Consider the following 26,679-nt stretch of genomic DNA (forward strand, 5'->3'; position numbering starts at 1 on the left):
ATTCGCCTACCTTGTATGACCGAATTCGCCTACCTTGTATGACCGAACCGCCTACCTGAAGAAAAATGTTTTGAAGAAATCGAACAACACTATGGTGCGTCAGAAATACACTCTCTTGCATCGAGATAGAAATAAATCACATAATAGTCATTATCAGTTTTATTTTCATACCACAGAGTAATGAAGAAAAAAGAAGTTTCCCGTCACATTTTTGCGTTGAACTCAAGTGACAAACGTGTTTACTTTTCCCCACTGTATATATCAGTAAAAGAATATAAGTTTTTCCTAACACAATTTTTTTTTTAGTGCTACTTTTAATCAGATTCTTATTTTTCTCTGCTCCAAATCGTTTGTGCACTAAAAAAGCTGAGGCAAGGTAGACCACATTTGGATTATAAGCCATGTCTTGTGCGCAAAACCAATATTGGTGAACATTGCTGACTAGAGCGCGTAAGAGTCTAAGGTTCCCGAACTATGTAATTGCTCAACAGATGCGAAATGTCGCTCAAGTTTTCAAACGGCTCTAACAAACTTTGCTGGTTGTATTCGTTTTGTTCGTTGAAAATAATGAACTATGGGCATAAAAACGACAATGCAACGAGACCCTTTAAAATGCCTTATATTCGTTTCTTTGAAAACACACAAATTTTTTTTTACATAATTATAAATTTGGTTATGTCCCAAAACCAAGTTCAGTGTTATAAATGCAATAATGTCATTATGCTAAGTCGTATATACATAACGAAATACTTAATTTTGTAGAATGCAAAAATGGTAAAACATAAAAAAAAAATATTGGATTTCAGAAATTGTCCTTTTACGTTTTGATGAAAGACTCCTTTACAATATTTCCTAGATATTGGATTTACCACGTTTGTAGAGAAACTTTAAACAATTTTATACAATTGAAGAAAAAAAAAATATATATTGAAACTGTTAATGAAAAAACCGCAAAATGCTTATGATTATATTTCAAAAGACAAAATGATCTCAACTAGACCTTCCTTATAATGGCTTTCCATGTTTTCACTCCATCATTAAAGATTATTTGCAGGACATGCAAAAGGCATACTTGACAGGAGTGAGATTGCCCGTTTTATTAAAAAACTTTTTTCTTTCTCTTGATATTTTTGATTAAGATTCATTACATATTCATTGCTCAAAAATACACAAACTTTGTTTATATAACCCAAGCAATATTTGGTTTAAAGTTTAACTATGGAACCAATAACGAAGACTATTATTAATACAAAAAGAAATGTTTTTGATGAAGAAATTATCAAACCTTGTAACAACACACTATGCCAAGTGTAAGATTTTCTTTAAAACAATGTTAGAAATTTTGAAAAGCATGGCTTCATTTTTTATAGATGCTTTAAAAATTATTTTAAATACACATGTCCTCGTTGTGAATTGTTATACTGTTCTTTAAATTGCTATACGGTAATTCAAATTAATGAATTGATCATGGAAGTAATAAATCTTAAGTGTTGTTTTTAGAATCATTCAAGGTTGTGCACTGAGGCATTTTTTCAAGCACAAATTGTTGACAGACTATTAGCAACCAAGCCATCAGAAGATGATAAAAGAACATTTGAAAGAAAGTTACAAAATTTTTATTCCGAGTGGAAGGAAGACGAAAATAAAACGGTTGAGCTAGCAAGGAATGGAACGGCTGAAGACGTTTATAATTTTTTTACCGCGTCGTCCCACGGAGAGACAGAGGAAAATGTCGAGAATGAGATTGGTATATCGGATGAACGCATAGATATACTCACGACATTGTCGCAGCGTAAGAAACATTAACTAATACTCTTTGTCAAATGATTTAATACCATATAAATAGAAGATGCAATTCAGTTAACTGATCTTACCCCGTGTGAAAAACAAATGTTTTATAGCTGGCTTAAACGAACGAAAGGAAGCGGTGCCGTTGAACCGTGGTTTCCTTGGTGGAATGAAGTAAGTGTTATCATTTAAAGATCAGATATCGAGTAGAATCAATTACATTAGACAATTGAGCCATACGAAAAAAACCCGTTCCCATCGCATGATTGTTGTTCCGTAAGCCATTGGGTCTTCCTTATTGATTTCAATGAATCAAGCGCAAATTTTTTGTTCTAAAAGACAACGAAACCTAATTTGGAAAGAATACAATACTCAATTGTTCAATTTTTGTAGGCAAGCTTTTTTGTGATGGTTTCTTTACTTAATTAACTGTAATTTAGATTTGGTTTTTGCTGGATTTTAAGACGATTTAATGGAGATCTCGAATCCAGTAACATGCACGATGTTCTTACGGAATTCGGTACATTCGCTCCTGTAAGTTTCAATGGTAACTTATATTCTTATATAACTGTTGACATAACATCTAAATATAATTATCAAAAAAAGTTCATGTCACTCCTTGACTTGATTTTCTAAAAATACTGTCTTGCTTGAATTACAAATAACATTGTCATTTTCTCTTATGTAGACAACAATTCCTCCGGAAACAGCGCTTCAAACTGTGAATCTTTTATTATCAAATTCGAAATCTGTTAGTTTTTTTTCAAATAAAGTAATAAGATTTCCATGTTATCAACGTGTTAGATTCTTTTAAAGTTCACGGATGATAGCTTTTCATTTATGATTCTGTATGATGTAATTTGTATCCTTACTACAAAATGGAAGACTATAAGAGCACTGCAGGTCTGTGTGTATTATTTTCTTAACTACAACTCTTCCTTTTTTCGTACTAGGAGCTTTATACTATTATTTACAAAGCTTATTGTACTTCGCGGAAGGAGAAGGGTACGTCCACTATTAAAATAGACTAGGATAAAATTACTATTCATTTTCTGGAAAGAGTCTTTGACTTTTTATGTATATACAAATATAAAAGTTCTTTTTTTACTATTGATAGGTACGTTAGATCTCAGCGCATTAAAAGGGATATTAAGAAAAATAAAACAGCACACCTGTGTGTGTTGGTATCATATGTTTAATGACCAAACAAGTACCTTTGAAAAGTCACCTTATCGTCGACCCACAGATCTTACTGATATTCCTTACAACAACAAAAACACAGATTTATGTAGCTTAGAAGCAGTCGAAGTACCAAAGTCAATCATTTTATCTACAAAAGCATCTGAAAACCTTTCAATGAATTTAGTTTTATGTTCAGAATTAAAGCGTATTATTTTTTTAAGAAAGACAACAGATGAATTAAATCAAAGTACTTCATAGAGAAAACATAAGTAAAGAAAAAAGTAATATTTTTTCGAAATTCAAAACAATGTTATTATGTAATTAGATTTAAATAAATATATAATTAGGACCAGGATGAATGGAATGGGCCACCTTGAACATCGTTACGATAATAACCATGAGCTCCGAATGCGTCACGCAAGGCTTGTATTAAGTTTGTACAAAGCTGAAAAAAATTGTGTATATTATTCTTTAAAATGTAATGCAAAATAATCTACCTGATTTGTTATTAAAGAGTCAAAATATGCTAAGCTTGAACTGAATGCAGGAATATAAATACCATTGGCGACTCCAATTTGCACCACACGACGCCATGCAGCAACACCGCGTTTAATTTGTTCCGCGAAACTAAGTTGAAGTATATATAGTATTTTGCAAAGCAATTTAAAAAACAATGTTACCTTTTTTCTAAAAGTAGTAATTGTAACTGAGGATTTGCTTTATAAGCCTCACGAATTTCCTTTAAAAATTCAGCTTGTATTATACATCCGCCCATCCACGTTCTTGAGATTTCTCCAAGATCAAGGTTCCAATTTTCTTGTTTTGACGCAACCGATAAGAGCATTAAACCCTAATGATATCGGTATGCTATTGTTCAGTAAGTCGCAACAACCCAGTACCTGACTGTATGCACAAATTTTCGAGCAATAAAGAGATTCTTCCAAATCGTCTGTAATTTTTCCGTTAAATAAAAAAATTAGGAAAAAATGACAGACTTATGAAAGATTCTAGATTATTAACTCCGTTTTGTTTTGTTGAACTTTTCGTGCTATCGTAAGCAGAAGACGATAATTTTCTTAGTTCTTCGTATCCAGACACGTATCGAGAAGTTAAAGCAGCTATTAGAGTAGGACATGGAACTTGTCGTGTGACTGCTTCCTTTTATAATGAAATACAATAATACAAATACTACCATACGTTTTGTGCATCAATACCTGAACTGTCCATGCACCGGTGCCTTTCGATCCAGCTACATCCAAAACCTTATCAAGAAGGTAGCCTCCATGTATGCTATCCTTTGTTTGAAAAATTTGTACAGTTTTTTCGATCAAAAATGATTTAAGCTTTCCATTATTCCATTTTCTTGGAAAAAAAATTTACACAAAGCTTTGTTTGAGTATTTGCATACTTAAAAATTTCATGAATCTCATTATTTGACATATTTCCGCAATGCTTCAATAAATGATATGTCTAAAAAAATATAATTAAGGTAGCAAAAAAAACTTGAACTAACTTCTGAGATGAGTTGCATATCTCCATATTCGATTCCGTTGTGTACCATTTTCACATAATTTCCAGCTCCTTGAGGACCAATGTAACTGACACATGGCCCTGCGCTTGACTTTTAATAAGCCAATGCGTTTATTTTTATGATACAGTAAAATTTTAACTTCAAACTATACTTGAGCTGCGACTTTTTTAAGCATGTCTTTGATTAGTTCATAACTCTCTTTACTTCCACCCGGCATTAATGAAGGACCATGACGAGCCCCATCTTCTCCACCGCTTAAACCCATGGCCATATACCTACAAAGATATTTATGCTTTCCTTTTTTTTTAATTATAGTAGTAAATTTGTACCGGAAACCCTTGTTTGATAACTCCTTCATGCGTCTCTCTGACTCTTTATACCATTCGTTCCCTGCATCTATTAATAAGTCGCCTTTATCCTAAATTTTGAGAAAAACTTAGTATTATTGAAGTGGAGGTGAAAAACAAAATTATGGTTGAACATACAAGGTATGGAATGATTAGTTGTATAAATTGATCTACAGGTGATCCCGCCTTAATTAATATAACAATCTTTCGAGGTTTTTCAAGTGCATTAACCTATAATATATTGCACAGAATTCACTTCTGGTGATCATCAAATAGCCACATATATAGCCTACAAAGTCACTTAAGTTTTTGAAACCATGAAGGTTGGAAACGTTCTCGTTTCTAGCTTTAATCAAGCAATCGTCTACTTTTGACGTTGTACGATTATAAACAGCTGTCATAAAACCCTTTTCAGCAAAATTAATGGCGAAATTTTGCCCCATTACAGCTAATCCAGCGACGCCAATTACACACATGCCAGACATTTTTTATGCAATTTTCAAAAATAAAGTTTTTTTTTTAGTAAATTTGAGTTGTTTTTGCAATACAATTATAATTTAGAAGTAGTTGCGTTTGTTCACGGATAAATGCACTGTTCCGTATACCATAGAATGCTGTATAATTTATGGAAAGTACATGCACCTTAGTTTGTTGTATTTCTTTTCTAAAACGAATTCAACAAGGAAATATTTTATATAAATGCAAAGCTAAAAAAATTAATAAAAGAAGTTTATACAAGAATTAGTCACCATGTAGCTTTGTGCTCGTTATAAATAATTTTTTCAAAAAACATTAGTCTGCTATAAGGTGTCTCACTTTACTTTTAACAATTGTCACGTTTGTCTATTTGAAGAAAACTAAAAAACTGTTACTTTGAATTGGTAGAAATAATTGTTTGATTGAAAAAATAGTTTAAACTAAATGATTTGTATTAGTCAAAAAATACGTTCTTATGTCTCAAGTTTTGAATCAAAACTTGCTTACTCCATAACGAATCCCCCAATTAAAATTGACGAATACAAGCACCAAATAGAATACTAATTAACACAATGATAATAATAAAAATAAAGATTCGTACGACTCACTGTAGTAGTAATTAAATGTTCATGTTGGTTTTAGTAAAATGGATCTTATTTTAACAGTATTCGTGTTGCAGCGCATACATATTCTATCTGCGCAAATGCCATTTTTTTAACTTTGAAAAAATTTAATTTCCCTCATAAAAAATACTTTGTTGAAATACACCGAGTAATGGTTAATGAGTTGTTTACATGATCTAGGACATAGTCGCTTTTTATAAGATTCGTCTTAAAAAATAGTCAATGTTCTACATTGGCACACGATATTTTTTAGTAACGTTGCACTTTATGACGTGCATTGAGATTTTTTTTTTAAATTAAGTAAATTTCCATCTTTTCTTTTTTGTTTATGTTTTTATAAGCCCAGTAAGTTTAGTTTAACCGATTAATTCATACCATCCATAAATAAAACATTAATGGTAATCAAAATAGTAAGCATTTTAGTTGGGTATAATTTGTATACGAATAGCAGTCGTTTATTTCCATATAAAGAAAAACATAAACGACGTCGATTAATACTTAGCCAATGGCTTTTTTTGCTACGGTTAATGAAGAGCCGACATTCAATCGCTCTATTAACAACTACATTCAATTTTGCATAAATATGATGTTATTAACCTGAAAAATATGCATCTTTGTTTCCGGTTAACTACAAACATAAGGGTCTAATTACTCTGGATGCGAATACATATGTTTTTTTTTTAATAAATTCAAAAAGTAAAATATTATGTAGCTAATGTGACTCAAATACGGTCTAATTTAAAAGAAAAATTGACAGTAGACTAAAAACATTTTCAAATCAAAAGCTTATTGGGTCGATAAAGTGTGTAGAACTGTGCTTAATGTAACCTTACTACCAATATAGGTTTCAGAGTTTCCCAGCGTTATTCCACTTGTCGTTATAAAAATTGATATAATAAAACCTTATATTGGAATTGTATCAATATCTTGTATCATTTCATTTTTCAATTAACATAACTCACTTCATTCCGTTAAACGCCGTCAATGCTAGTTTTTTTCATGTATTTATTAAATAAATGTATTTACGTTATATGTTGTCTATGTATCCGTGATCTGTAAGCAATTAAAACATGACATTTTATAGTTAGTAACAAGTGTAGGATAATAAAAAAATTTGCATGTAAGGGTTCATGAAAGTATGTGAATGTTATGGCATAATGATCGCAAAAAACATTTTATTTAAAACATTTCAACTTTGTTCAATATAATGAGGCAAAACTAAAACATGAAACCACTAACAAAAATTGAGTTGCAGACTTATACTACAAGTTTTAATGAATAATATGATATAAAAAAATTGTCTGATAACGTGAACTCCTACCTGACACGTAAAGGGGAGCTGGACTCCGATTCAATGCAATGCCTAAGGAAAGTCTTTACTCAAATAGTGTAATGAAGACGTTATTTTTAAATTGCATTTCTTTTCTCTTAATATTTTTGTATTACTTAAAATTATATAATAATGTTTTAAGATAAACAATTTCTTGATAGAAAAAAAACATATTAGTCACGATATCACAATATTAAATGTATTTGAATTATAAAGGATTATTGAGAGTAGTTTTCCAACAGCGCAAAAGTTTATTTTGCTTCCTCACTTAAGTAGCGTAGCATGTTTTTCTCGAAATATTTTCATTTCATTATTGCTATCAGTCGAAGGGATTCATCAGCACTGTTAAAGGAAGTGACAAGGTTAAAACGGACTGCACCTTGAAAGGATGTTAGGCCATTATTTATTCTTGTTTAAGCTTGGTAGACTCTGAAATTCCTCTCATGGCTTTCAGATCACGACTTGGTATATTATTCATACGTTATAGACTTTAAAATAATGGTAAATCATTTGTCCATGTTGACACATAACCTTTTAAATATCGACTTTTCATTTGTTGCTTTTGTTAGATGTTGTCAAAATTTCTGCCCTATATTTTAGTTTCCACATTTTCTTTTTTAAAACCGCCGCAGCCACCTATCTTTTTTTTAATTAACCTCTATTGCTAGTGTTGAATAACCGTTTCGTTATTTTTTTGAAAATGCGAAATCGACCCTTATTTGTTTCACCAGACAACTCTTTTATTTTGTTGTCGCTTTCGTCAACCTCAAGTGTATCTAAAAAAAAACAGAATGGAGAAACAATGTAACAGAAACATATAAGACCGGACGAAAAACAGAAATTTGAAAAAATGTTTTGATCGAAGGCGTAGATATATGACATTCAGTTGTTTTGTGCTAGAAGGAAAGTAACATACTGTGCGAAGGATGCTTCTTTCTTAAATTTTTCACGAGATTACTCATAGATTCTTTTTTTCTACCCTTTTTGGTAGGTGTGTCTTCTGTAAAATAAGATTTAAAATATAAAATTTTAAAGTAAACGTTATAATTTATTTTCTATCTGTATGATGATTTGTTTACACATTCAATAGAGCTTGCTGTTTTGTGTCGATTCTAGTGGTTTCCTACCTAATGTTTTGAACGAAATATTACGCTTTGAATGTTTTTTCGATTCATAATTCTACAACAACGTATATTTTATGATGTGACAAATACAAATTATTTGTGTTGTCTATATAGATGTTTTTTATTGCTTACAATAGATTTTTTTTGCGGTAAAAACAAAGCTTTAATTTTACTTTTTTTTTGCTCGTTCTCTTCTGTATAAAGACAAACTCTAAATTATTGAAATAAAAAGATTATTATACTAGTACCTGTATTAATTTTTGAATCCTTCGTTTCGCCTTTATTCGTCAATTTCTGTAGATAGCGATTTTTTTTCTTTGATTCGATTTCCGGCAAATCTCTTGAACTGTTCTTAATTCTATTTTTTAATTCTCTCTTACCTACGTTGGCTTTTTTTTCAACACTACTTTCGAAAGTTTGATTTTTCTTGCTAATATTTCCATTTTTTGTAAAAGGTTTCGTGTTTTGCAATTTTACGTTATCTGTTCCATTACTTTTGATATTTGTGAATTTAACAATTGTACCTTTAAAGGAGACTGAGCCTTTGTCTTTACTCATGTATTCCTGTTTAGTGTTGCCGTTGGTTGTAATTTTAGACTGAGTTATTTTCATATTTGAATACTGCTTCATATCCCCACTTCTTGGTTTTTCGACATCTAATTGATGCCGGTTTTCTAAATCTAAATTACTATTGTTGTTTAAAGCCAGCGGACTAGGTATCTCTATATCCAATTGAGCAGGCTTCTTCAAATCCAATTGAACAGGCTTCTTCAAATCCAATTGAACAGGCTTCTTCAAATCCAATTGAACAGGCTTTTTCAAATCCAATTGAGCAGGCTTCTTCAAATCCAATTGAACAGGCTTTTTCAAATCCAATTGAGCAGGCTTCTTCAAATCCAATTGAACAAACTTCTTCAAATCCAATTGAGCAGGCTTCTTCAAATCCAATTGAACAAACTTCTTCAAATCCAATTGAGCAGGCTTCTTCAAATCCAATTGAACAAACTTCTTCAAATCCAATTGAGCAGGCTTTTTCAAATCCAATTGAGCAGGCTTCTTCAAATCCAATTGAGCAGGCTTCTTCAAATCCAATTGAACAGGCTTCTTCAAATCCAATTGAGCAGGCTTCTTCAAATCCAATTGAGCAGGCTTCTTCAAATCCAACTGAGCAGGCTTCTTCAACTCTAACAAACCAGGTTTTTTTAACTCTAATAAACCAGGTTTCTTTAACTCTAACAAACCAGGTTTTTTTGACTCTAATAAACCAGGTTTTTTTAACTCTAATAAACCAGGTTTCTTTAACTCTAACAAAGCAGGTTTTTTTAACTCTAATAAACCTGGTTTTTTTAACTCTAATAAACCAGGTTTTTTTAACTCTAATAAACCAGGTTTCTTTAACTCTGAAAAATTTGGTTTCTTTAAATCTAAGAAATTAGGCTTCTTCAACTCTGACGGCGCCGGTTTTTCAGATTTTGAAAAAGTCAACGTTTTTAACTCTAGTAAATCCGGTTTCTCTAAATTGAAGGATGCTGTTTTTTTCAATTGCAAGATACTTGGCTTCTTTGAGTTCATAGTATTTGTTTTTTCTGTGAATATAGAAGGTGACTTGATTGACTTTAGAACAACTGGCTGCTTTAAATTTGAAGGAGCAGGTGTTTCTGAATCAAGAGAGGTGGGTTTCGTCACAACAATCTCATGAGAGTTTTCTTTTTTTATTTGAGACATTTTTTCATTTGTATCTAAATTCAAACGTATCTTGAACGCAGTCATATCCGTTTTCCATTACCATTTTTTTCCATCGGTTTACTTTTATGTTCTACCGTCTCTTGAATGTTACGCGAAGTGGACTGTTTGAATTCTGAAAACATAAATATGCTAGTATTATATGAGCTAAGCTTATTTTCTATGAATTTGGTGTATACACCTTTAATGCTACGAAGTGGGTTTAAACCAGGCACCTTTTTCTTTGTCTTAAGAGTAGTAATTGAAACCACATCTACCGCGTTCTTCTTTCCTAATAAATTTGTTTTAAGTGCATTATTATTGCTGGTTTCATCTTCTGAATTAAAATTAATTTTTTAGTTTTCAAAATCGACTCTTAAGCGGTTTATTCTCTAACTATCAGTTTTACAACTCTCACCTGTGTTATGATGGCCGCTAATATCCGGCTTGATTTCTGTGTTTTAGACATTATATATATAGTAATATACTGTTAAAATACAAGATTACTTGATAAGGATTTTGTAGAACTCTCCGTTACTGCACTCGTTTTACTTGACGGTAGTGGTACCGTTAATAGAGCGGGTTCAGGCCCTATCCAAACATAATTATTTTTGTTTATTCTATAGTTTTGTTAGAACGAAATTCGTAAACACCTCACCTGATATTTGTTTTTTTTTCACTAAAGTTTGTTTTTTCGAAGTCTCTGACATTGACACTGAACGTAATATGAGAAAAAACATCAAATACAAAAAATATAATTTTTACTATTTAAAATATCCATATTTTTTTTAGTAAGAAAACATTTCATCTCTACTATACTGCACTTTGAAATTGACTACGCTTTGCCATTATGTCATACCTTTGCTGCCTAACGTCACTTTGTTTGATTTATGATTACTAGGGTTTTGGAACCGAACGTGTTCCGATTTGTTATCCTTATTTAACGCCTCTGCTACATAATTTTATAAAGATTAGTTTGAATTAGGGTAAAAATGTTTTCATCATTAAACGATTAAAATATCATCTAAGACCTTTTTTAGCAGTAGCTTGTTTGTACAATTGGTAACGCAATGCAGGAAGCATCGCCTCTCTGAAAGTTAAAGCAAATTGCATTTTGGAGAAAAGGTTAAACGTTTTGACATTTAACCTACAAGGGAACTGGTAAAATTGTAACTGTAATGAAACCTATAGAGAAGCTTTTTTTAAATTTTATGTCGAGCTAACAAATGTACTACCTATTGATTGGCTTGATAAGTCTTTGATCGTCCTATGGTAGAAAAATAATATATGGAAATAAGTTTTATTCTAGTTTACCATGTTGAATCTTTAGAGAGGGTGCTTGGATCAAATACATTACAGGTTGCAGTTCCATAGAGTACATTCTACAATAAAGTCAATATTTAATATCGTTTAAAATAATGGGCGCTAATACTACATTAGATTTATGCCAGATATCTATACAGTAAGAAGGAATTTTTCCTATCCAACGTTGAAAACATTGCGTTATAAAATTTGAAGTAAGAATTGAACAAATATTTTCAAACCTGCCACCTTTGGAGGAACCGACTTTAGAGTACAATTCTTATCTATATTAGCTTTATTTTTTATAGTAGATGTGAATAGAAAACGATCGTCTTCATTTTTAACGTTTTGCGGTAATTCATTGTCGTATCTTTGAAAAAATAAAATTTTTTTTTGATGACAAAGGAAGATTAAAATTATTACCGAAAGTAGCAAGAAATGTTGCTAGATTCCTTGAGTGAAAGGAGTGATATGGAGTGTATATGCATCTAAGAAAATTACGCAATGCTTGTTTCAAAATAAAAATGGTATTGAAAAATAGAAGAGAATTAACCTGTAAACCTTCCAATGGTACGTTTGACTGTGAAGCATCTAAAATATTTGCAGAATTAATAAAATTCTATCAAGACAAGCAAAACATACTTGAAGCCTTTGTTCCCGTAGTCTTGAATATGAAACGAATGTTTAAAAGTAACAATAAGATTGAAATAAGACAACATAAATTGCGTACGTCTTTGTAACCTAGGCTAGTAACATCATTTGAGGGTTCTATGTTTTTTCCAAACTTCGGCGCTACGTGAAACAAACAAATAACAAATTAAAACGCCAGTAAAAAAACAAATATTCAGTTTATGATTAATAGACCAATATCGTAGGGAAACAGACAAAAAAAAAAAGCCGTACCATTTTCTTTTACTTCTATTGCTTGCCGTTCATTTACTACGTCAGGATCGGCAGAAAGACTTTGCTTATAGTAATACGTTGTTCCATAGAGAGCTATGATATTTCGTTAAATAAATAATAACAAAAAGTTACAAATGTAATTTCCTGGTACCATTTAGCCGTGGATCTAAAGTTTTACAAGGAAACAAATAATCTAACACTGTATTAACAGCTTCAACTTTGGATTGCTCTTTATAAGCCATAAAACAAGCTAAGCCTGACAATAACAAATTTAATTATGTGTAATGGCATAGATTTGCATTCAATAAAATTACCAGCTAGAGATTGGACAAGTGTATCGAGTTGTATATATATTAAATCTATGCGCTGAATAATAGTTTTTAATGTATAGGGATCTCCTTTTAGAGATTCTAATGTTTGTATAAGAATCTAAACAAAAAGGCGTTTTTACTAATTAGAGATAAATAATCGCATCTGACATGTGCTTTCTCGGTTTCTTTTTGAAGTGTCTCCCATAACCTTTGATTTCCTGCAATATTAAAAGAATAATTATCTTGAAAAGCAACATTTATATCATAATTTTTATTCATTACCAGATTCGAAAAAATAAGCAGTCTCTTCCTAATGTGAAATTAAAAATAGAAGCACAAATGGATTATTGTGAAGAACGTACTAATTTTTTTCTACGTTTCCGTTCAGCTTCATATAAAGCAAAATAATGTTTCGCTTTATTGTGTATATCTTCCAGTGCTGATAGTACACGACAAGGGCTAATAAGCAATAGTTTTAATATTAAGCCCTTTTATTCACCATGTTCAACAAGCGGAATATCTTTTTCATCTATGGTATTGGCCTGCCAGGAAGAATGAAAAGGTTGTGATATTTTTTCATCTACGATATTCATAAGGATGTTAATTTAAAATTATAAAAGTGTGACACAAAGTAAGAAATAAACAAATTTTTTCTATTTTACATACAGGAAGTGGGCATAGTTAAATAGGTTCCCGCATGTCTAGGATCGTCAATTCTTCGTGGAGAAGTACCGTTTTTAGAGTACATAGAAAGAAATTCCTTTCTCTCTTAAGAAGTAGGATAAAATTGAAATTATACAGTAAAAGGAGAACGATTTACTATAATTAAAAATAATTGCGAATAAAGCTATATTTGTACCTGGTACATATTTCATATATCGACGTAGATGTTTTTTAGGTTTTCTTGCATTAAAATAAGAAGGTCTGGATGATACTTTTATGTTAAAGGTCTAAATGGGATTTCTTGATTAGCTTACGCTGCATAACCTGAGTTATCATTATACGATGCTTCCGAATATTTTTGTAGGCTATTAGATTCACGCAAAGCATCGATTGTATAATAATTTTTTGATCCCGTGTTAAAACTAAAAGATGGATTTACGTTACTGGATATCATCCAATCTTAAATTAGCTTTTACTGGTTTGAACTAATGATTCACCACAAGATAACTGGCCACATATAAGTTTGTGTACAAACATGTTCGATGTATCATTAAAAAATTAAAAACGCATTAAGTCATTTATTTAGAAACACGTTTTTTTTGTATATAAACACTTTGTGCAACAAAAAAAAAATTATATAAAAAAAGAAAATTTATGAAAATCAAATATTTTTTTAAGAAAATTCACAAAAAAACATTATTTACAATTTTCCGATAACGTTTCCATAAATGATTAAAAAGAAAAACTAATACGATACTTTTTTTTTTTTGCATTGAAATTCATCAAAACTTAAAGTTAAAATTAAAAGGTACACAAAATTTAATATCACGGTTTGGCTTCTACTGTCACACAGATTCTAAACTAGTTATTCAACTTTACAATCCAAAATGACTGTACAAGTAGCTATTGCCCCGCCAACAACATTAGGAACAATCAATGATTCTAAAGATTCAGAAGAAGAATTTAAAAATGTTTTTTTGAATGTAAACAACGTCGATTTTGGAGAAGGTTCTCTTTATTTTTATTCTGATCAGTATGACTTATTCTTAATGTTGGTTGTGTGCACGACGTATTATAGTTAATATGTTTAATCAGTATCATTTGGATTTCTTATGAGAAGCCTGATACACTCAACATTACGTCAAATTATTATAATGTGATACTGCATGCTATATGTAAGGATGAAGGTAAATAAATGCAAGAATACCTATAAGTTTCCTTCGTTTAAAAAAAGAATTTTAACTCTATCAATTAGAGCATCCTGGTCGATCCTCTTTGTATTGCCAATTCGATGTTGAATTTGACTTGGTGGCTGCTTTAAATGGACAATCTACACAAGAATCGGATAATGAATCTCTGTCGAGTCAATCACAAAACACTTTTGCGGAAGTTCGATTTATACCTTCAAGCGAAGAGTAAGGTGTTACAAAAAAAATTTTAAGATAACATGTTGCAATTATTTTTTTATGTAGAATTGTTGGTATTCTCTTTAAAAAATTTTGTACGATGTCAAGTTTAAATCCCGATATTGAACAAGAGACTTCTGGAGATTACACTGCTTTAGACAATCATGTATTTTTTTTTTGTACTGAAAGATTATTTGAAAAATTAATTCTTATGTTAGAATCGTTGGTATGATCAACAGTATGAAATCAACAGCGACGAATTTTATGCTACAAGCTCAGATGAAGATGACGGGAAAGGAGAGACTTAAAATCGTTAAAACAATTACTTAATTGTTAGTTTCTTACATTCGTGTATTGTTTGTTATTTCAAAGGAACATTTACATTTATTGCCCATTTTTAAAACATTTTATTCTTCAAATTTAATAATGTAACTTACAATTTTCTTATAGCACATTTTCGTATATCAATATATTTAAACAATTAATTGCCTTAACCAACAATTTTCATAATTAGATAGTTTTACATGTATCAATTCTAACAGATGTTCCATGATAAAACAGTAAATTGACTTATAACGAAAAGTATTAGAATTTCCTCGTCATAAAAATAAAATATGACGGTATATTTCACTCTAAGATGAATGATTAATGAAACGTTTACACTCTATATAGAAACGAAAAAAAATGTTTATTGTCCGTTTTTTGGAAGGCCGCTCTAACAAAGTGCAATCTTATAAAAATGAAGAACTTATTCCACTTGAATCTCCTGTAGATGAAAGAACTACACTTTTAGAATCACGTAGGAAATGTCTTTCATAATTAAAAAAAAAATTTTTTTTTTAGTGTAAAATCGTTGAAATTTTTAAATACATTTTGTTATGTTTAGTGTTAATAGGTCACGATTTAGAAAAAATTGATCAATTAAGTTCTTTATTAGTAAAAGAAAAAACAATTCAATGTTCTTTATTATTTCAATTATGGAATGGAATGGTAACGAAAGAAAACATTTTAACAGATGACGGAAAAATTCAAAAAAAATCAAATATTGATTTAAGTGTAACCCTATCGGAATCCTGGATTCATGGAGATAGTCACGAATCAACTACAAGGTCTCAATGGGATATTTTTCGTTATATAGAAGGCGATACTGTATTTTCGATATGTGATTTAATTACACCTTGGCAAAACAACGAATATATTTTGGAGAAAATTTTTTATGAGCTAAAGTATTTGCAAAATGAAAAATGTAAAATTTTTGCGAATTTTTCTCAAACAAATTCTGATTCCTTAAACAATATAATGCCGTTGCCGGTTGAAATAGAAGATTTAAATGTTCAAGAATGGTGTAATCTACTTGACAAATTGAATCAAATTTCCACTTCTGTCGCCAATGTTTCAATACCAGACTATTCTAAAAGTATTTGCGATTTAAATAAAAAACAAGATGAACTTACATTTCAGTTTTTTTATTTAAGTAAGTTTGAAAAATGTTTTGCCCTATTACAAGATATTCAACAATGCCTACAAACCCCAAATATAAAAGAATGTATAAAATCATTTAATGAATTGTATGAATATTTACACGAGGAATGTGTAGAAAATCATTGCTGTCTTTTTTTTGGAGAAACAAAACTCTATTTGATAACCAAGATAGAATTTCTTTTAAAACAAATTTTTGCTCTTGTAGTTGAAAATTTTCAGGCTCAATTAGAAAAATGCGATTTCGGAACGCTTCGTTTTAATTTACTATGTGAAGCATTGTCTGAGTCACGAATTCAGGAGATGTGTGACCATATGTCTTGGTTAAACTTTTGCCAAGATGTTTATGAGCTTCTTATGCGTTTAAAGAAAGAAGAGCAAAGTTACCCGAATGACTCTTGGTTAGCTTTTGCGTTGGCAAGTCTTCCGATAGTAAATTTTGACATTTTATTTCTTCACCCTTCAAGTTCTTTATCAACATTAAAATTTGTTGAGGAATCATTTCAATTTATGACACAAATTTTGTTAGCGCACACTCAATTTTTACAGAAATGTTTTCAACGGTTCATGGAAAAAAACACTGGTACCTCCATTGTTAGTACATTTGTGCATTTATTGAGTGAGCATCTTCAACGGTTCACTTTAAGTCAATTGAAAAATATAAAGGAAATTCAAATAAATAGAAAGGGACAACTGTCAAATATTTTCATACAAGAATATTTCAGAAGCGTTGTTGATCAAGTGATCAAATTTATACATATTTTGTTACCGTATGGCATAGAGTCTGTAAAAAACTTTTTGTTGCCCCCTCAACAGTTTAAAAAAGATAATTTGAACTTCTTGTTTTCCTTACCGGTATATGAAGCGTATAAAAATTTTATATTAGGACAAGAAAGTGAAGGTTCGATAAAAAAACACCAAAAAGAATTGACTATGCAAGAAGAATTAGAACTTTTTGGTTTATTACCTTCCAATTTTTTCTTTCATCGTTTTGATGCATTGTCTGCAATATCCGGTCAAAAAAGCTTCGATGAGTCTTTGTTCGGGTGTATCATAGTATACCATCAATTTGATTTATCACTATTATGGAATTCATTAGAAGATGTACACTTAATGCAGACGTGTTATTTAACATTTTCAAATAATTGTTCAGCATACACGGGATCAGTTGATGAAGACAAGGTAACAAGTGCCGAAACGCACCATATCCAATTCAGGTATTTTTTTTTACTTTATGTACTTTTTCACCTACCGTAGTCAATAACTATTTATTAGCCAAAAAGTTCGTCTAGTGCTAGAAATATGCCTTACATTGTGTCATAAGATTCAAATTATTATGAAAGTACCGTCTTGCGCCGATGTGTATACAAGTTGGTTAATCCCCGTATAGGCTTGAATCATAAAGTTAATAATGCAGAAATGGTATTTCGACCGTTGGTTGAAAAAGTCTGGAATTTGCTTAGAAGTGCATGGAATGAAATAGAAAGTTTTTTGCTTGATGTAAGATTTTTTTTGAAAAAAATTTGTTTTTGTTTACATCATCCATTGTTGCATTATGGTACTTTTTTTTGTTGTAGTTAAAGAAATGTTGCTTCATATTAGAGACGTTTCAAATAATCTTAAATTGTATAGAAGACTGTGTATCGTTTCCTCCTTGTATTTATTTAAACAATGTAAGTTCACTTGAGTAATGTCTACTGTTCTGTTTGCTCGATAAACAAATTGTTTCATGGTAATGCTTAATGTCTAAACAACTTGTTAACGACTCGATAGTTTGTTGATTGATTGTGGGTCGAGGCTTAGTAAATTTAATAACGGGTTAAGAGATACTTAGGTCTTTCACAAGTTGAGCATTACTTAAGTTGTTTACGGGTTACGACTTTGTCGGTTTTCTTTATTAAAGAAAAGTGACCCCATTCGTGAACGGGGTGACAACTGTCAAATCGTTTACGAGTGAGGAGTTTGTCAAATTTCGGAGAGTAAAGATACACACAATTAGTTTCAGTTGTATATTTTCTAGTTGGCATAAAAATTCTACACAGGGATAAAAAAAAATAATTGTTTCTTTGTGGCTGTTGTTAAAAAAAGGAACTGAAAGAATGGAAACGAATTTTATATCGAGCTTACAATATTTTTGCGGAATCGATCCTTGAGGCAACCGGCTTACCAGTGCGTATTGAACCCCACAAAATTTGTCGTTGAAAAAATTTTCCTAACTTCTTTTAGAATCTTCAAGATACATTAAAATGTCTTGAGTATTGTCAAGGAACGGATCAAGTTGTGGAGTTAAATGATTTATCATGGTTTCCCTCTTACATGAAAGGTACTTTAAATCGATTGTTATCTATTATTAATGATAGCATAATTTTTTTTGTATGTTTTTTTTTATAAACTTGAAGAGATAACAAAGTATTTGAAATTTGAACCTGGCCGTTCGCATTTTCTAAACATAATTGCCGAAGCGTTTTGTAAGAAAACTGTAGAAATGGTTTTATGCCCAAGTCCATTACTTTATTTAAACAGCAGGAAATGTTTAGCTTATTTTTGGTAAGTAATGATGTACCATGGACTATTTCATAAGGTTTTTGACTGAATGTTTAAAAATTGTTTCTAGTCAAAAAGTTATGGAAACGTTTATCTTGAAATGTGAGTCACAACAGTACTTTCAAAAAATACAGGTCAATGTCTAATGTTTTATTTGTCCAAGTCAAATTTTTTTCATTTTTCTAGGATATAATAACATTATTAGAGGTATCTAACAACGAAGCACGTCAGTTTATTCAAGAAATAGAACAAGAAAATAAAAAAAAAGAGGTCAACCACTCAGAAGTTTCAGATAATGACAATGGTAAATACATTATTGTAATTCTAAAATAAGTTCTTATTCGAGTGTAATGTCCGTAAATCAGATGTGCCAACAATGCGGCCTTTTTTGGGAGTTCAATTGTACGTGTGTGCTGTGTTGTAGTTATTACATAGTTGAAACACAAATATCATCAATGTAGAGTTATGAAAGCAGAGAAACTTATTAAAGAATCGACACGTCAAATGCTTTCTACTACAAAATTTAACAATCCACATGCAAGTAACTCCAGTACTCTACTTTGTTCTACAGCATCCTCCCAAATATCTCAATTTTTTTTTATTAACAAAGTAATGTTTTCTTTACATTATTATTTCATAAAGACACTCTATGACATTTGTTTTTTTCGTTGTGAACAAATATTAATGTAGATCAAAACGTTATCAGACGACGAATGCTATATAGTATTAAAACGAAGACGAGAATTCGCGTTTTCTATGTCCATTGGTTTTTCTTCAAATTGAGAACAGATTTGGAACAAAGTGTACAAGTAAATTGTACGACACCTCAGATAACCCTAAACTTTTATGTTGTTTCTTTTAATCATTTTCTGAAAACCAGGGATGCTTAAGAATTTCTCGCGCAGGGAGACGGCATTTAGGATCATATTGCAGGAGTCTACATAATCGTTAATCCCAATTTTTTTTTTCCTATTTAAAACTTTGAAATACAGTACTTGATTAATAGATCAAGCACAGAATCACTAGCATAAGGGATAATTTTTTTCAATGTAACGCTTGGATTTTGTGTCCATTGAGGAAATAGATTCTATAAATGATCATATGAATTTTTTTTCGTTTTGTTTCCAAATCTACTTGATAATACGAAAGTTTTGAAACTCCCTTCCATATAGCGTGATTTATAACATTATTTCGTTTCGCATGAACATCCTTTAGAAGTGGTGGTTCAATGGGTGTTCCTAAAATTTGAAAAACAGACAATAAAGTATCCGTTTCACAGGCACCATAAAATAAAGGCTTTCCGGTAAACATTTCGGCAATTATACATCCAAGACTCCATATATCTAGCGAACAAGTGTAATGGTGATCTCCCAGTAAAAGTTCTGGAGCTCTATACCTATAAAAACGTCTTGTTTGAAATCATATTACGAAAATAGTTTTACCATAACGTGACGACTTCGTTTGTCATAAGTTGTGCGCCATCCGTAAACGAACGGGCAAGCCCGAGGTCACCTAATTTGGCGACGCATCCTAAATTATTTTTATTGTAGTGACGGAGTTTTTTTTAATCTTTAAAAATACACACACCATTCATGTTTAATAGTATATTTTGTGGCTTTAAGTCTCTATGCATGATTCTTCGGCTATGACAAAAAGATAATGCTGACACAATTTGTCTTGTAATAGATTTAATTTTTGGTAATGGAAGAAAAGGCTAAAATTTGTCATTATTGCAAGCAGTGACATAAAAATTGTAAAGCGTAATTTTACAAATACTGTATACCTTATTTATCAAGTTTAGTTGATTTTTTTCAACCCGTAATAAATCTGCTTGTTGTTTCATAAAATGACGAAGGTCTGTATCACATAATTCAAACACAAGAAACAGGTTGTTGTCGCAGTGAATCACGTCTAAAAGTTCTACAATATTGGGATGTTTTAATTCCCTAAGCAAATAAAAAAAAGTTGGTCGTTAGCAACTGTTGCATATATATATATATATATGTCGTATGAAAAAATATTGACGGAAACGGATACATTAGAGTGTGTCGTATTTCGAGTTAAACATTTAAAATTCACCTTAAAAGAGCAATTTCACGTATAGCTGTGATAGCTAAACCTCCGCTCATATTAACTTGCATTTCCGGTCTGCTATGCTTTAATGCAACATGAATTCCTGTACGCGTATGAATTGCTTCATATACTATTCCATATGTTCCTTCACCTAAAATTTGGATACAACGGTAATTTAATTTTAGCTTGACATAACCATCACGTTTTTTTATACTGGGAATAGTTACGTTTGACACATAATTTTTTTTTGAATTCATGAAAATCGTTTTAACCGTGAATTCAAGTCGTCATATACATTATGTCAACATGCAGAGGAAGTGCATGTGTGAAGATCATCAAAGCGGGATATTGTTATTAAAGTAGACGCAATAAGCAGACACAGAAAAAAAAAAACTTAATAATACGACGAAAACATAAATTCAATTTTAATTTTGAGTAATTTTTTCTCGTACGTGAAATTAAAAACAAAATTTAATAAACGGTAAATATTTAAGATTATAACTGTTATTTTTTTTTCCCTCCCGTTTTTTGATTTTTATTTTTCTTTTCGTTTAATCGACTGTTCGAAATGTGGCCTATTTTTAAAACGAAAAATAAAATGTAAAGAGCGTGCAAGACAAAAACAAAATTTTTTGAAACGCAATAGTACCAAAAGTAGGATCTTTTTGCGCAGCTATCAAATCTGAAGGAAGACTTGATTCATTTTCAATGATATCAACGGTTGACCAAGTAACGAATAGTTGCGAAAATTGATCAATATATTTCAAATCGTTTTTACTATTTGTACGGTATTTGATGCACTAAAATACATAGTTTCTAGAGTAGTCAGATCAATAAATTACATGGTTTTTACTTACTGTAACGCAATCAGTTACTTTTAAAATAATGTGATTTGGTTTATCATAAGAAGTTTTATATTTAGATGAAAATCTTGTCTACTTATAAAAGAGAAGAAAAAAAAAAAGCTACCAAAAAGGAGTACAATGTCTGTTCAATTTACCTTGCAAGGTGCTTTTGAAAATATCTCAAATGCAGCAGCTTGAAATTGTTCAAAATTTGTAATATAAACCATGAGACTAAGAGGTAATCGTTGCAGACAATATGAAAGTAAATCTTTGAGCAAGCGGCAAGCTCTGTTCAAACAGATTGTCTCTTCTCTGTGAGCACATGAATATTTATCAAGTGTATTGTATAATTATACTCTATTGTGACAAGCGAAATAAAAAAATTGTATGAACACCCGTAAAGCGTATTACTAATTGAAGGCTACTTCAGATTACGAACAAGTCTACTACTAAGTTTTTCTAAAAAAAAACAATTTGATTCTAGTTAATACAACATGCTTATTGATTTAGCTTTTTCTACTCTTCTTCTTCATGTTCCTTTTCTTCATCCTCAACGGTTACATTAGTGTCATTTTCATTGGGTAAAGCATCTTCCACATGATCTTCTTTAACTGGTATTAAAAAAAGATTAAAAACTAACAATTAAAAATTTCATGAATTCATTGTTTGTATTACCTTTGTTTAGCATCGTGTCACAACGAGCGTTTGGTGGTGGAACAAAGTAAGGAATTTTACCTCTCTGCCAATCGTATAACACAGTCCTAGCTGTGATTTGTATATTAGGTTCACCGCCCTTTGATAGCTTTCCTAGTCGCCGCGCTAAAATTGAAAGAAACTCTTCTGTAGTGTTCCAGGTCGTTTCTGACTCTAACGAATAACGTTTTTTTAAATCGTCTCTAAAATAAAAAAAAAATTGGTTTTATCGCACCACCTGTGCTGTAGGTTTATTCTTTTTTCTGTGAAACACCTTGTCGAACATACAATTTAACACGCTGTAAAACTTCATCAATACAGTCTTCTGGTGCTGACAAACGCTCAGCCCGAATAACTCCCTTTAATACCTATGAATTAAATAATGAAATTTAATAAATTAAATTGTAATAATATGCGAAAAAAAGATAGTTGCAGATATGTTACTGGGGATTATAGAAGAAAACAAGAGAGGAAGAAAAAAAATGAAACAAAACTCTTTACTCTTGCAGCATCAGTATCAGTTGAATGGGTGTCAGATATGACAACTCCCGGGCAGTCAATTAAATAGATCCTATGTGTTAATGCAACATACTGCCAAATTTTTGTTTCACCTATGCAGAACGAAAAAAAAATCTGTTGTATCCTGGATTTTTTTTTCTTACCAGGAATCGGTGCGGCGCGACAAACGCGTTGGCTTTTTAGAGTGTTAATTACAGAGGATTTTCCTACATTGGGATAACCAATAATTCCAACGGATACGTGCTTACGATCTTTCAAAAGACTAGCATATTGTCTATATAAAATGTAGAAGATACATAACATAGTGCCAATGCGAATTGAATTAAACAAGACCTCAATAAGTTGATTAAAGTTAGTTTTCCGTAAGATTTTGTTAAAGAGCTGTGAAACGCTACGGTAGGGAACTGAGAAGCAAGAGTTTTCACCCAAAGATTGGTACACCATGCAGGTATAAGGTCACATTTATTCAAGAGCAGGATAATGTGTTTATTTGGTTTTTCTTTTCGAATTTTTTCTTCCAAATATAAACATCTACAACATACAACATTATAGAATTCATCGTTTCAAACAGTACCTTGTCCCCATAGGGTCGCGTGCATCTAATACGTAAACAAGTATATCTGATGAGTCAATAACTTTGTAAAGCTCCTAGTCGAAATAAGAAAATAATTAATCAAATGCGCTAGTTTTTCGTCCACTCAATGTGTATTATTTACCTGCCATATCCGTCTCGACGTTCCCTTTTTAAATATTTCTTCTCTCGCAGCGAGTTTACATTCAGGCTCTTCACGCAAAATTGAACAATCTTCCTCCGGAGCATAATTGGACTGTTTCTCGTCAACCTAAGGAAACGTTTTCTATAAGTCACACGCCGGTTTATTCGATACAAGTTGTTGACATGGGTGTATGGAAAAGTAGTGTGAGTATAATTTTCGAAACGTTTTGTGTTGTAATGTATGCGAATTACTTGATTAGCTAAATTAGCTAAGGATGAAAATAACAGTTTTGGACGCTTTCTCTTGAAACTTTTTCCAAATGTTTTTTCAAAGGGCTCTACTGATAACAAATCAACACGAGCTTGCTTGGGCGTTTGAGGTTCGGGTTCAAACAAAGCAACGGGCAGCTTTGTTTTCTTTAAAACAACATGATACGGATTTTTCCTTGCCTTCTCCATAGTTTCTCTAAATTCTTGTAATCTATCCTGAGTAATAACACGAGTGTTACCAAACCAGCGCCGATCGGGTTGAATTCGCGAAGGTTCTTTAGCTTGAAGATGCATCTACATAAAAGCTTTAATCAAGATTGTTTTTTTTGAATTTTAACATAAGAAGACAAATGATTTTCAAATCTTAAACGTTACTTTTTTCAAATCAGGTTTCTCATTATACATGTTTAGAAGCTTGATTTTTGCCGTATCGCGATAAAAACCAGCTTTTTTTGATCCTGGTAAAGCACGTGAAGGATTTGTTGAAGCACCACTTCCTCCGACAGCCCATTTTCTTAAAACTTTTGAACCAGTTGACTTTTTAAATTTATGACCAGAAGTGTTTTTTCGAACCATCTTAATGGTTTGACGTTTTGTCAAATTACGTGCAAACGTCTGGTGTTGAAGAGTAAGGGTGTTACAGAATGTCATCAGTTCCAGAATCAGGTTCATCATTTATTTCATTTTAAAACAGCACATTATTTTTAAGTAAAAAAGTAATGGATGTTGTGATGCAATTGTAAGCGCAAACTCGAAAAAAAATTTTTCATTAACTTTATTTTTTGATGAAACTAATTTAACACAAGTGGTTCCGCTACATTTTTGTTTTCTATAAAATCCCAAAAGACGCAATTAATACTTGGTTTGTACCCTGAAAAATAATACATCAAAATAGACGCGTTTCATCATTTTAATAAAAAAAATGTGAAACCTTTTTTTAAAATATACTTCACAACATAGTGCCATGCACGCTCCTGTCTTAATCTTCTAAAAGTGAAGCTCATTTCTTTTTTCATATAATCTTTAAGAGAATCTGAAAATACTGGAAATTGAAGTATAGTTCAATTTGATTACTACTTAGTACTTTGAAATTGAAAACAACGCGTCAGTTTCTTTTCACGACATTCATATAATGCGAAATGAGAAGTTGATTTTTTGTTATGTGAATCATGGAATTCAAGAGGTATAATCCATTCTAGTTGTAAAACATACGATGTTGTCTATAAAAATACACAGAATTCTTGTTATGTTTAGTTTAAAAAACACCAATTAAAAAATATTAGGAAGAAAAAATTACCTTGCTGGCCGCAATCGATACTCGGTGAGTGACTTCCACCGAGAAATGAAGCCTTTTGTCACTTAGCCAGTACCTGTCGAAAGTGAAGGATTATGTTGTTACAATGAAATAAATTGAATGAAAGCATCAATTAAATACTTTTCAAAAGAACGCCAAGAGCCAACATGGCCATTGATATCTTCAAATACAAATATCTTTAAAAAAATCGTACAAGAAATAAAATAGATTCGGCCGAAAAATTAATTTATCAAACCTCAGTGTCAACATTTTCACGGAACTGAACCAAACGAGCTGTTAGCTTCCTGAACGATTGGCTATTACATATTTGAATGAGACTGGAAAAAAGAAAAATCAGTCGTATTATGCAACACGAATTTTTTTCTCTACTCTTCGCATAACATGTCAGCAACATGTACATCGCTTATAGGCGGTAAGCTTTGACGTGCCGATTTCTTATAAGTATCCGTTGGAAGCTTATGAGAATCTGAATCTCTTAAGCATGAACGAGATCTTTTTTTTTTAACGTAATGATGGTCCCTTAACTTGAGGGTACAATCACATTGCAGTTTATGAGAGCTTTTACCACAATAACATGAATTTTCATGATAAGAAGAGGAAACAAGTTGAGATGTATTCGAATGGGTTCGTGACGTTTTTGAATGGTTTAAATCACGATCACGCGATGATGTGGACGATTCTAAAAATGACTCAAATCGTTATTGTATTTTTGTTTTAAAAAGCGGAAACGTACTTGAGTTTTTTCTATCAGGCGGATTAAAATTTTTTTTATGAATTGTAACATCCAATTGCCTAGTGGCATCATCGGTGGCGTGTTTAGAAAAATTGGTTAACGCTGGGGAAAAAGGAGATGGATTGATTGGCGTTGAAACATAGACATCCTTAGTTTTATTACTAGTAGGAACGGAATTCGGTACTGAAGAAGGTTTGGGAGCTTTTTCAAGATTGGAATCATAAGAAGAGGCAGTTCTCATTTCAGAAGAACCACTAGTTGAACGATATTTTTCTTTTATGGCAACATTGATGTTTGGAGACTTTTGATCCGCAAGGCAAGAATCCGTTTTGTCAACATAGTGTGTTTTATTAGGTTGAGAAGTTTCTTGTAAATTGTCTTTGTAAGAAGAACTGAATGGTTCAGTAGATGTTTCTTTTGTTAAAGAGCTTCTTGCCTCTTTAGCGAGTACCGGATCTGTCATCCATGCAGGTAAGATAGCAGCTCTTCCACGACCTTTGCATACAACACCGCGTCATGAAAAAAATGATCGAGTATGATTTTTCTTATAAATGACTTTCACACACTCAAGAAGGATGGCTTACCACGCGATGCAGGAAATGAACTCGTAGCTGTATCGTAGTTCATTCTTCTCCAAAAAGAAAAATTGACAAAAAACAAAACAAACTAGAGTCTTCTATTATCCAAGACCTTTCGACTGACTCGAATTCACACAAATTCGAGATTCGATTTTAAATAGTTTCTATAAGCAGATTTCTAATTACATGCAACCTGCCGTTCCAAA

General features: G+C 31.5%; 9 protein-coding genes and 1 long non-coding RNA gene across 23 annotated transcripts; 4 read left to right on the forward strand and 6 right to left on the reverse strand.

The window, feature by feature from the left end:
• The first annotated feature begins 1,126 nt into the window (after positions 1-1,126).
• Positions 1,127-3,413, forward strand: LOC128883846 (uncharacterized). 3 transcript variants are annotated; one of them, XM_054136640.1, is made up of 12 exons: positions 1,127-1,310; positions 1,371-1,443; positions 1,501-1,792; positions 1,847-1,962; positions 2,014-2,064; positions 2,128-2,177; positions 2,229-2,322; positions 2,477-2,539; positions 2,593-2,691; positions 2,742-2,793; positions 2,885-3,239; positions 3,296-3,413. In XM_054136640.1, the coding sequence occupies exons 1-11, from the start codon at positions 1,219-1,221 to the stop codon at positions 3,226-3,228; spliced, it is 1,326 nt and encodes a 441-aa protein (XP_053992615.1). In that variant the 5' UTR covers positions 1,127-1,218; the 3' UTR covers positions 3,229-3,239; positions 3,296-3,413. The 3 variants fall into 3 exon arrangements, with proteins under 3 accessions (XP_053992615.1, XP_053992617.1, XP_053992616.1); XM_054136642.1 differs by lacking the exon at positions 3,296-3,413 and having other exon boundaries at positions 2,906-3,228; XM_054136641.1 differs by lacking the exon at positions 3,296-3,413 and having other exon boundaries at positions 2,605-2,691; positions 2,885-3,228.
• On the reverse strand, positions 3,172-5,439 carry LOC128883845 (uncharacterized). Its single transcript, XM_054136639.1, has 12 exons — positions 5,142-5,439; positions 4,987-5,079; positions 4,831-4,919; positions 4,653-4,776; positions 4,484-4,591; positions 4,379-4,440; positions 4,185-4,332; positions 3,966-4,128; positions 3,870-3,919; positions 3,651-3,820; positions 3,468-3,597; positions 3,172-3,415 (listed from the first exon to the last, which is right to left on the reverse strand). The coding sequence occupies exons 1-12, from the start codon at positions 5,331-5,333 to the stop codon at positions 3,314-3,316; spliced, it is 1,431 nt and encodes a 476-aa protein (XP_053992614.1). The 5' UTR covers positions 5,334-5,439; the 3' UTR covers positions 3,172-3,313.
• A 2,332-nt stretch (positions 5,440-7,771) lies between these two features.
• LOC128884427 (uncharacterized) lies at positions 7,772-13,764 on the reverse strand. Of its 5 annotated transcripts, none has more exons than XM_054137848.1 (31): positions 13,618-13,764; positions 13,500-13,564; positions 13,307-13,408; positions 13,140-13,220; positions 13,003-13,079; positions 12,923-12,950; positions 12,809-12,858; positions 12,644-12,758; positions 12,481-12,585; positions 12,330-12,422; positions 12,157-12,218; positions 12,069-12,090; positions 11,980-12,017; positions 11,850-11,914; positions 11,669-11,796; positions 11,560-11,603; positions 11,439-11,506; positions 11,360-11,391; positions 11,276-11,309; positions 11,156-11,214; positions 10,984-11,076; positions 10,783-10,839; positions 10,632-10,715; positions 10,543-10,578; positions 10,327-10,461; positions 10,189-10,260; positions 8,651-10,141; positions 8,535-8,596; positions 8,406-8,457; positions 8,195-8,278; positions 7,772-8,054 (listed from the first exon to the last, which is right to left on the reverse strand). In XM_054137848.1, exons 1-31 carry the CDS (start codon positions 13,755-13,757, stop codon positions 7,930-7,932), a joined length of 3,699 nt encoding a protein of 1,232 aa, XP_053993823.1. In that variant the 5' UTR covers positions 13,758-13,764; the 3' UTR covers positions 7,772-7,929. The 5 variants fall into 5 exon arrangements, with proteins under 5 accessions (XP_053993823.1, XP_053993821.1, XP_053993820.1 ...); XM_054137846.1 differs by having other exon boundaries at positions 8,651-8,884; positions 8,927-10,141; positions 10,189-10,461; XM_054137845.1 differs by having other exon boundaries at positions 10,189-10,461; positions 10,984-11,073.
• Positions 13,765-14,190: 426 nt separating this feature from the next.
• Positions 14,191-15,173, forward strand: LOC128884101 (uncharacterized). The gene is made up of 5 exons (XM_054137175.1): positions 14,191-14,336; positions 14,399-14,490; positions 14,559-14,718; positions 14,776-14,875; positions 14,928-15,173. Exons 1-5 carry the CDS (start codon positions 14,191-14,193, stop codon positions 15,015-15,017), a joined length of 588 nt encoding a protein of 195 aa, XP_053993150.1. The 3' UTR covers positions 15,018-15,173.
• LOC128884102 (uncharacterized) lies at positions 14,295-14,863 on the reverse strand. The gene is made up of 3 exons (XR_008459241.1): positions 14,706-14,863; positions 14,511-14,633; positions 14,295-14,424 (listed from the first exon to the last, which is right to left on the reverse strand). It is a non-coding gene; the product is annotated as an uncharacterized LOC128884102 (long non-coding RNA).
• A 200-nt stretch (positions 15,174-15,373) lies between the features above and the next one.
• Positions 15,374-16,583, forward strand: LOC128884475 (uncharacterized). Its single transcript, XM_054137906.1, has 3 exons — positions 15,374-15,508; positions 15,596-16,183; positions 16,558-16,583. The coding sequence occupies exons 1-3, from the start codon at positions 15,394-15,396 to the stop codon at positions 16,581-16,583; spliced, it is 729 nt and encodes a 242-aa protein (XP_053993881.1). The 5' UTR covers positions 15,374-15,393.
• A 141-nt stretch (positions 16,584-16,724) lies between these two features.
• On the forward strand, positions 16,725-19,745 carry LOC128884388 (uncharacterized). 3 transcript variants are annotated; one of them, XM_054137760.1, is made up of 13 exons: positions 16,725-17,405; positions 17,464-17,558; positions 17,606-17,688; positions 17,766-17,861; positions 18,277-18,357; positions 18,415-18,511; positions 18,588-18,735; positions 18,803-18,866; positions 18,919-19,036; positions 19,098-19,134; positions 19,194-19,341; positions 19,423-19,541; positions 19,613-19,745. In XM_054137760.1, the coding sequence occupies exons 1-12, from the start codon at positions 16,756-16,758 to the stop codon at positions 19,513-19,515; spliced, it is 1,710 nt and encodes a 569-aa protein (XP_053993735.1). In that variant the 5' UTR covers positions 16,725-16,755; the 3' UTR covers positions 19,516-19,541; positions 19,613-19,745. The 3 variants fall into 3 exon arrangements, with proteins under 3 accessions (XP_053993735.1, XP_053993734.1, XP_053993736.1); XM_054137759.1 differs by lacking the exon at positions 19,613-19,745 and having other exon boundaries at positions 19,423-19,549; XM_054137761.1 differs by lacking the exon at positions 19,613-19,745 and having other exon boundaries at positions 16,725-17,370; positions 17,446-17,558; positions 19,423-19,549.
• On the reverse strand, positions 19,307-21,943 carry LOC128884392 (cyclin-dependent kinase 3-like). 4 transcript variants are annotated; one of them, XM_054137768.1, is made up of 11 exons: positions 21,806-21,943; positions 21,663-21,740; positions 21,455-21,605; positions 20,957-21,380; positions 20,812-20,908; positions 20,516-20,678; positions 20,320-20,446; positions 20,175-20,262; positions 19,867-20,128; positions 19,728-19,819; positions 19,307-19,669 (listed from the first exon to the last, which is right to left on the reverse strand). In XM_054137768.1, exons 4-11 carry the CDS (start codon positions 21,060-21,062, stop codon positions 19,591-19,593), a joined length of 1,014 nt encoding a protein of 337 aa, XP_053993743.1. In that variant the 5' UTR covers positions 21,063-21,380; positions 21,455-21,605; positions 21,663-21,740; positions 21,806-21,943; the 3' UTR covers positions 19,307-19,590. The 4 variants fall into 4 exon arrangements, with proteins under 4 accessions (XP_053993743.1, XP_053993744.1, XP_053993742.1 ...); XM_054137769.1 differs by having other exon boundaries at positions 20,812-20,956; positions 21,020-21,380; positions 21,806-21,942; XM_054137767.1 differs by having other exon boundaries at positions 19,307-19,504; positions 19,558-19,669; positions 20,812-21,380; positions 21,806-21,941.
• Positions 21,944-22,123: 180 nt separating this feature from the next.
• LOC128884389 (uncharacterized) lies at positions 22,124-24,522 on the reverse strand. Its single transcript, XM_054137762.1, has 10 exons — positions 24,223-24,522; positions 23,830-24,141; positions 23,579-23,704; positions 23,437-23,510; positions 23,196-23,393; positions 23,006-23,136; positions 22,845-22,954; positions 22,632-22,711; positions 22,326-22,546; positions 22,124-22,261 (listed from the first exon to the last, which is right to left on the reverse strand). The coding sequence occupies exons 1-10, from the start codon at positions 24,520-24,522 to the stop codon at positions 22,167-22,169; spliced, it is 1,647 nt and encodes a 548-aa protein (XP_053993737.1). The 3' UTR covers positions 22,124-22,166.
• Positions 24,486-26,615, reverse strand: LOC128884390 (uncharacterized). Of its 3 annotated transcripts, none has more exons than XM_054137765.1 (10): positions 26,480-26,538; positions 26,347-26,390; positions 25,896-26,287; positions 25,532-25,841; positions 25,398-25,479; positions 25,283-25,338; positions 25,145-25,217; positions 24,932-25,067; positions 24,779-24,880; positions 24,486-24,718 (listed from the first exon to the last, which is right to left on the reverse strand). In XM_054137765.1, the coding sequence occupies exons 3-10, from the start codon at positions 26,134-26,136 to the stop codon at positions 24,639-24,641; spliced, it is 1,080 nt and encodes a 359-aa protein (XP_053993740.1). In that variant the 5' UTR covers positions 26,137-26,287; positions 26,347-26,390; positions 26,480-26,538; the 3' UTR covers positions 24,486-24,638. The 3 variants fall into 3 exon arrangements, with proteins under 3 accessions (XP_053993740.1, XP_053993739.1, XP_053993738.1); XM_054137764.1 differs by having other exon boundaries at positions 24,582-24,718; positions 25,896-25,997; positions 26,058-26,390; positions 26,480-26,615; XM_054137763.1 differs by having other exon boundaries at positions 24,582-24,718; positions 25,896-26,390; positions 26,480-26,615.
• Positions 26,616-26,679: the final 64 nt, after the last annotated feature.

The sequence above is a fragment of the Hylaeus volcanicus genome, unplaced genomic scaffold, assembly GCF_026283585.1.
Source record: "Hylaeus volcanicus isolate JK05 unplaced genomic scaffold, UHH_iyHylVolc1.0_haploid 12237, whole genome shotgun sequence".
Taxonomy (NCBI): Eukaryota; Metazoa; Arthropoda; class Insecta; order Hymenoptera; family Colletidae; genus Hylaeus; species Hylaeus volcanicus.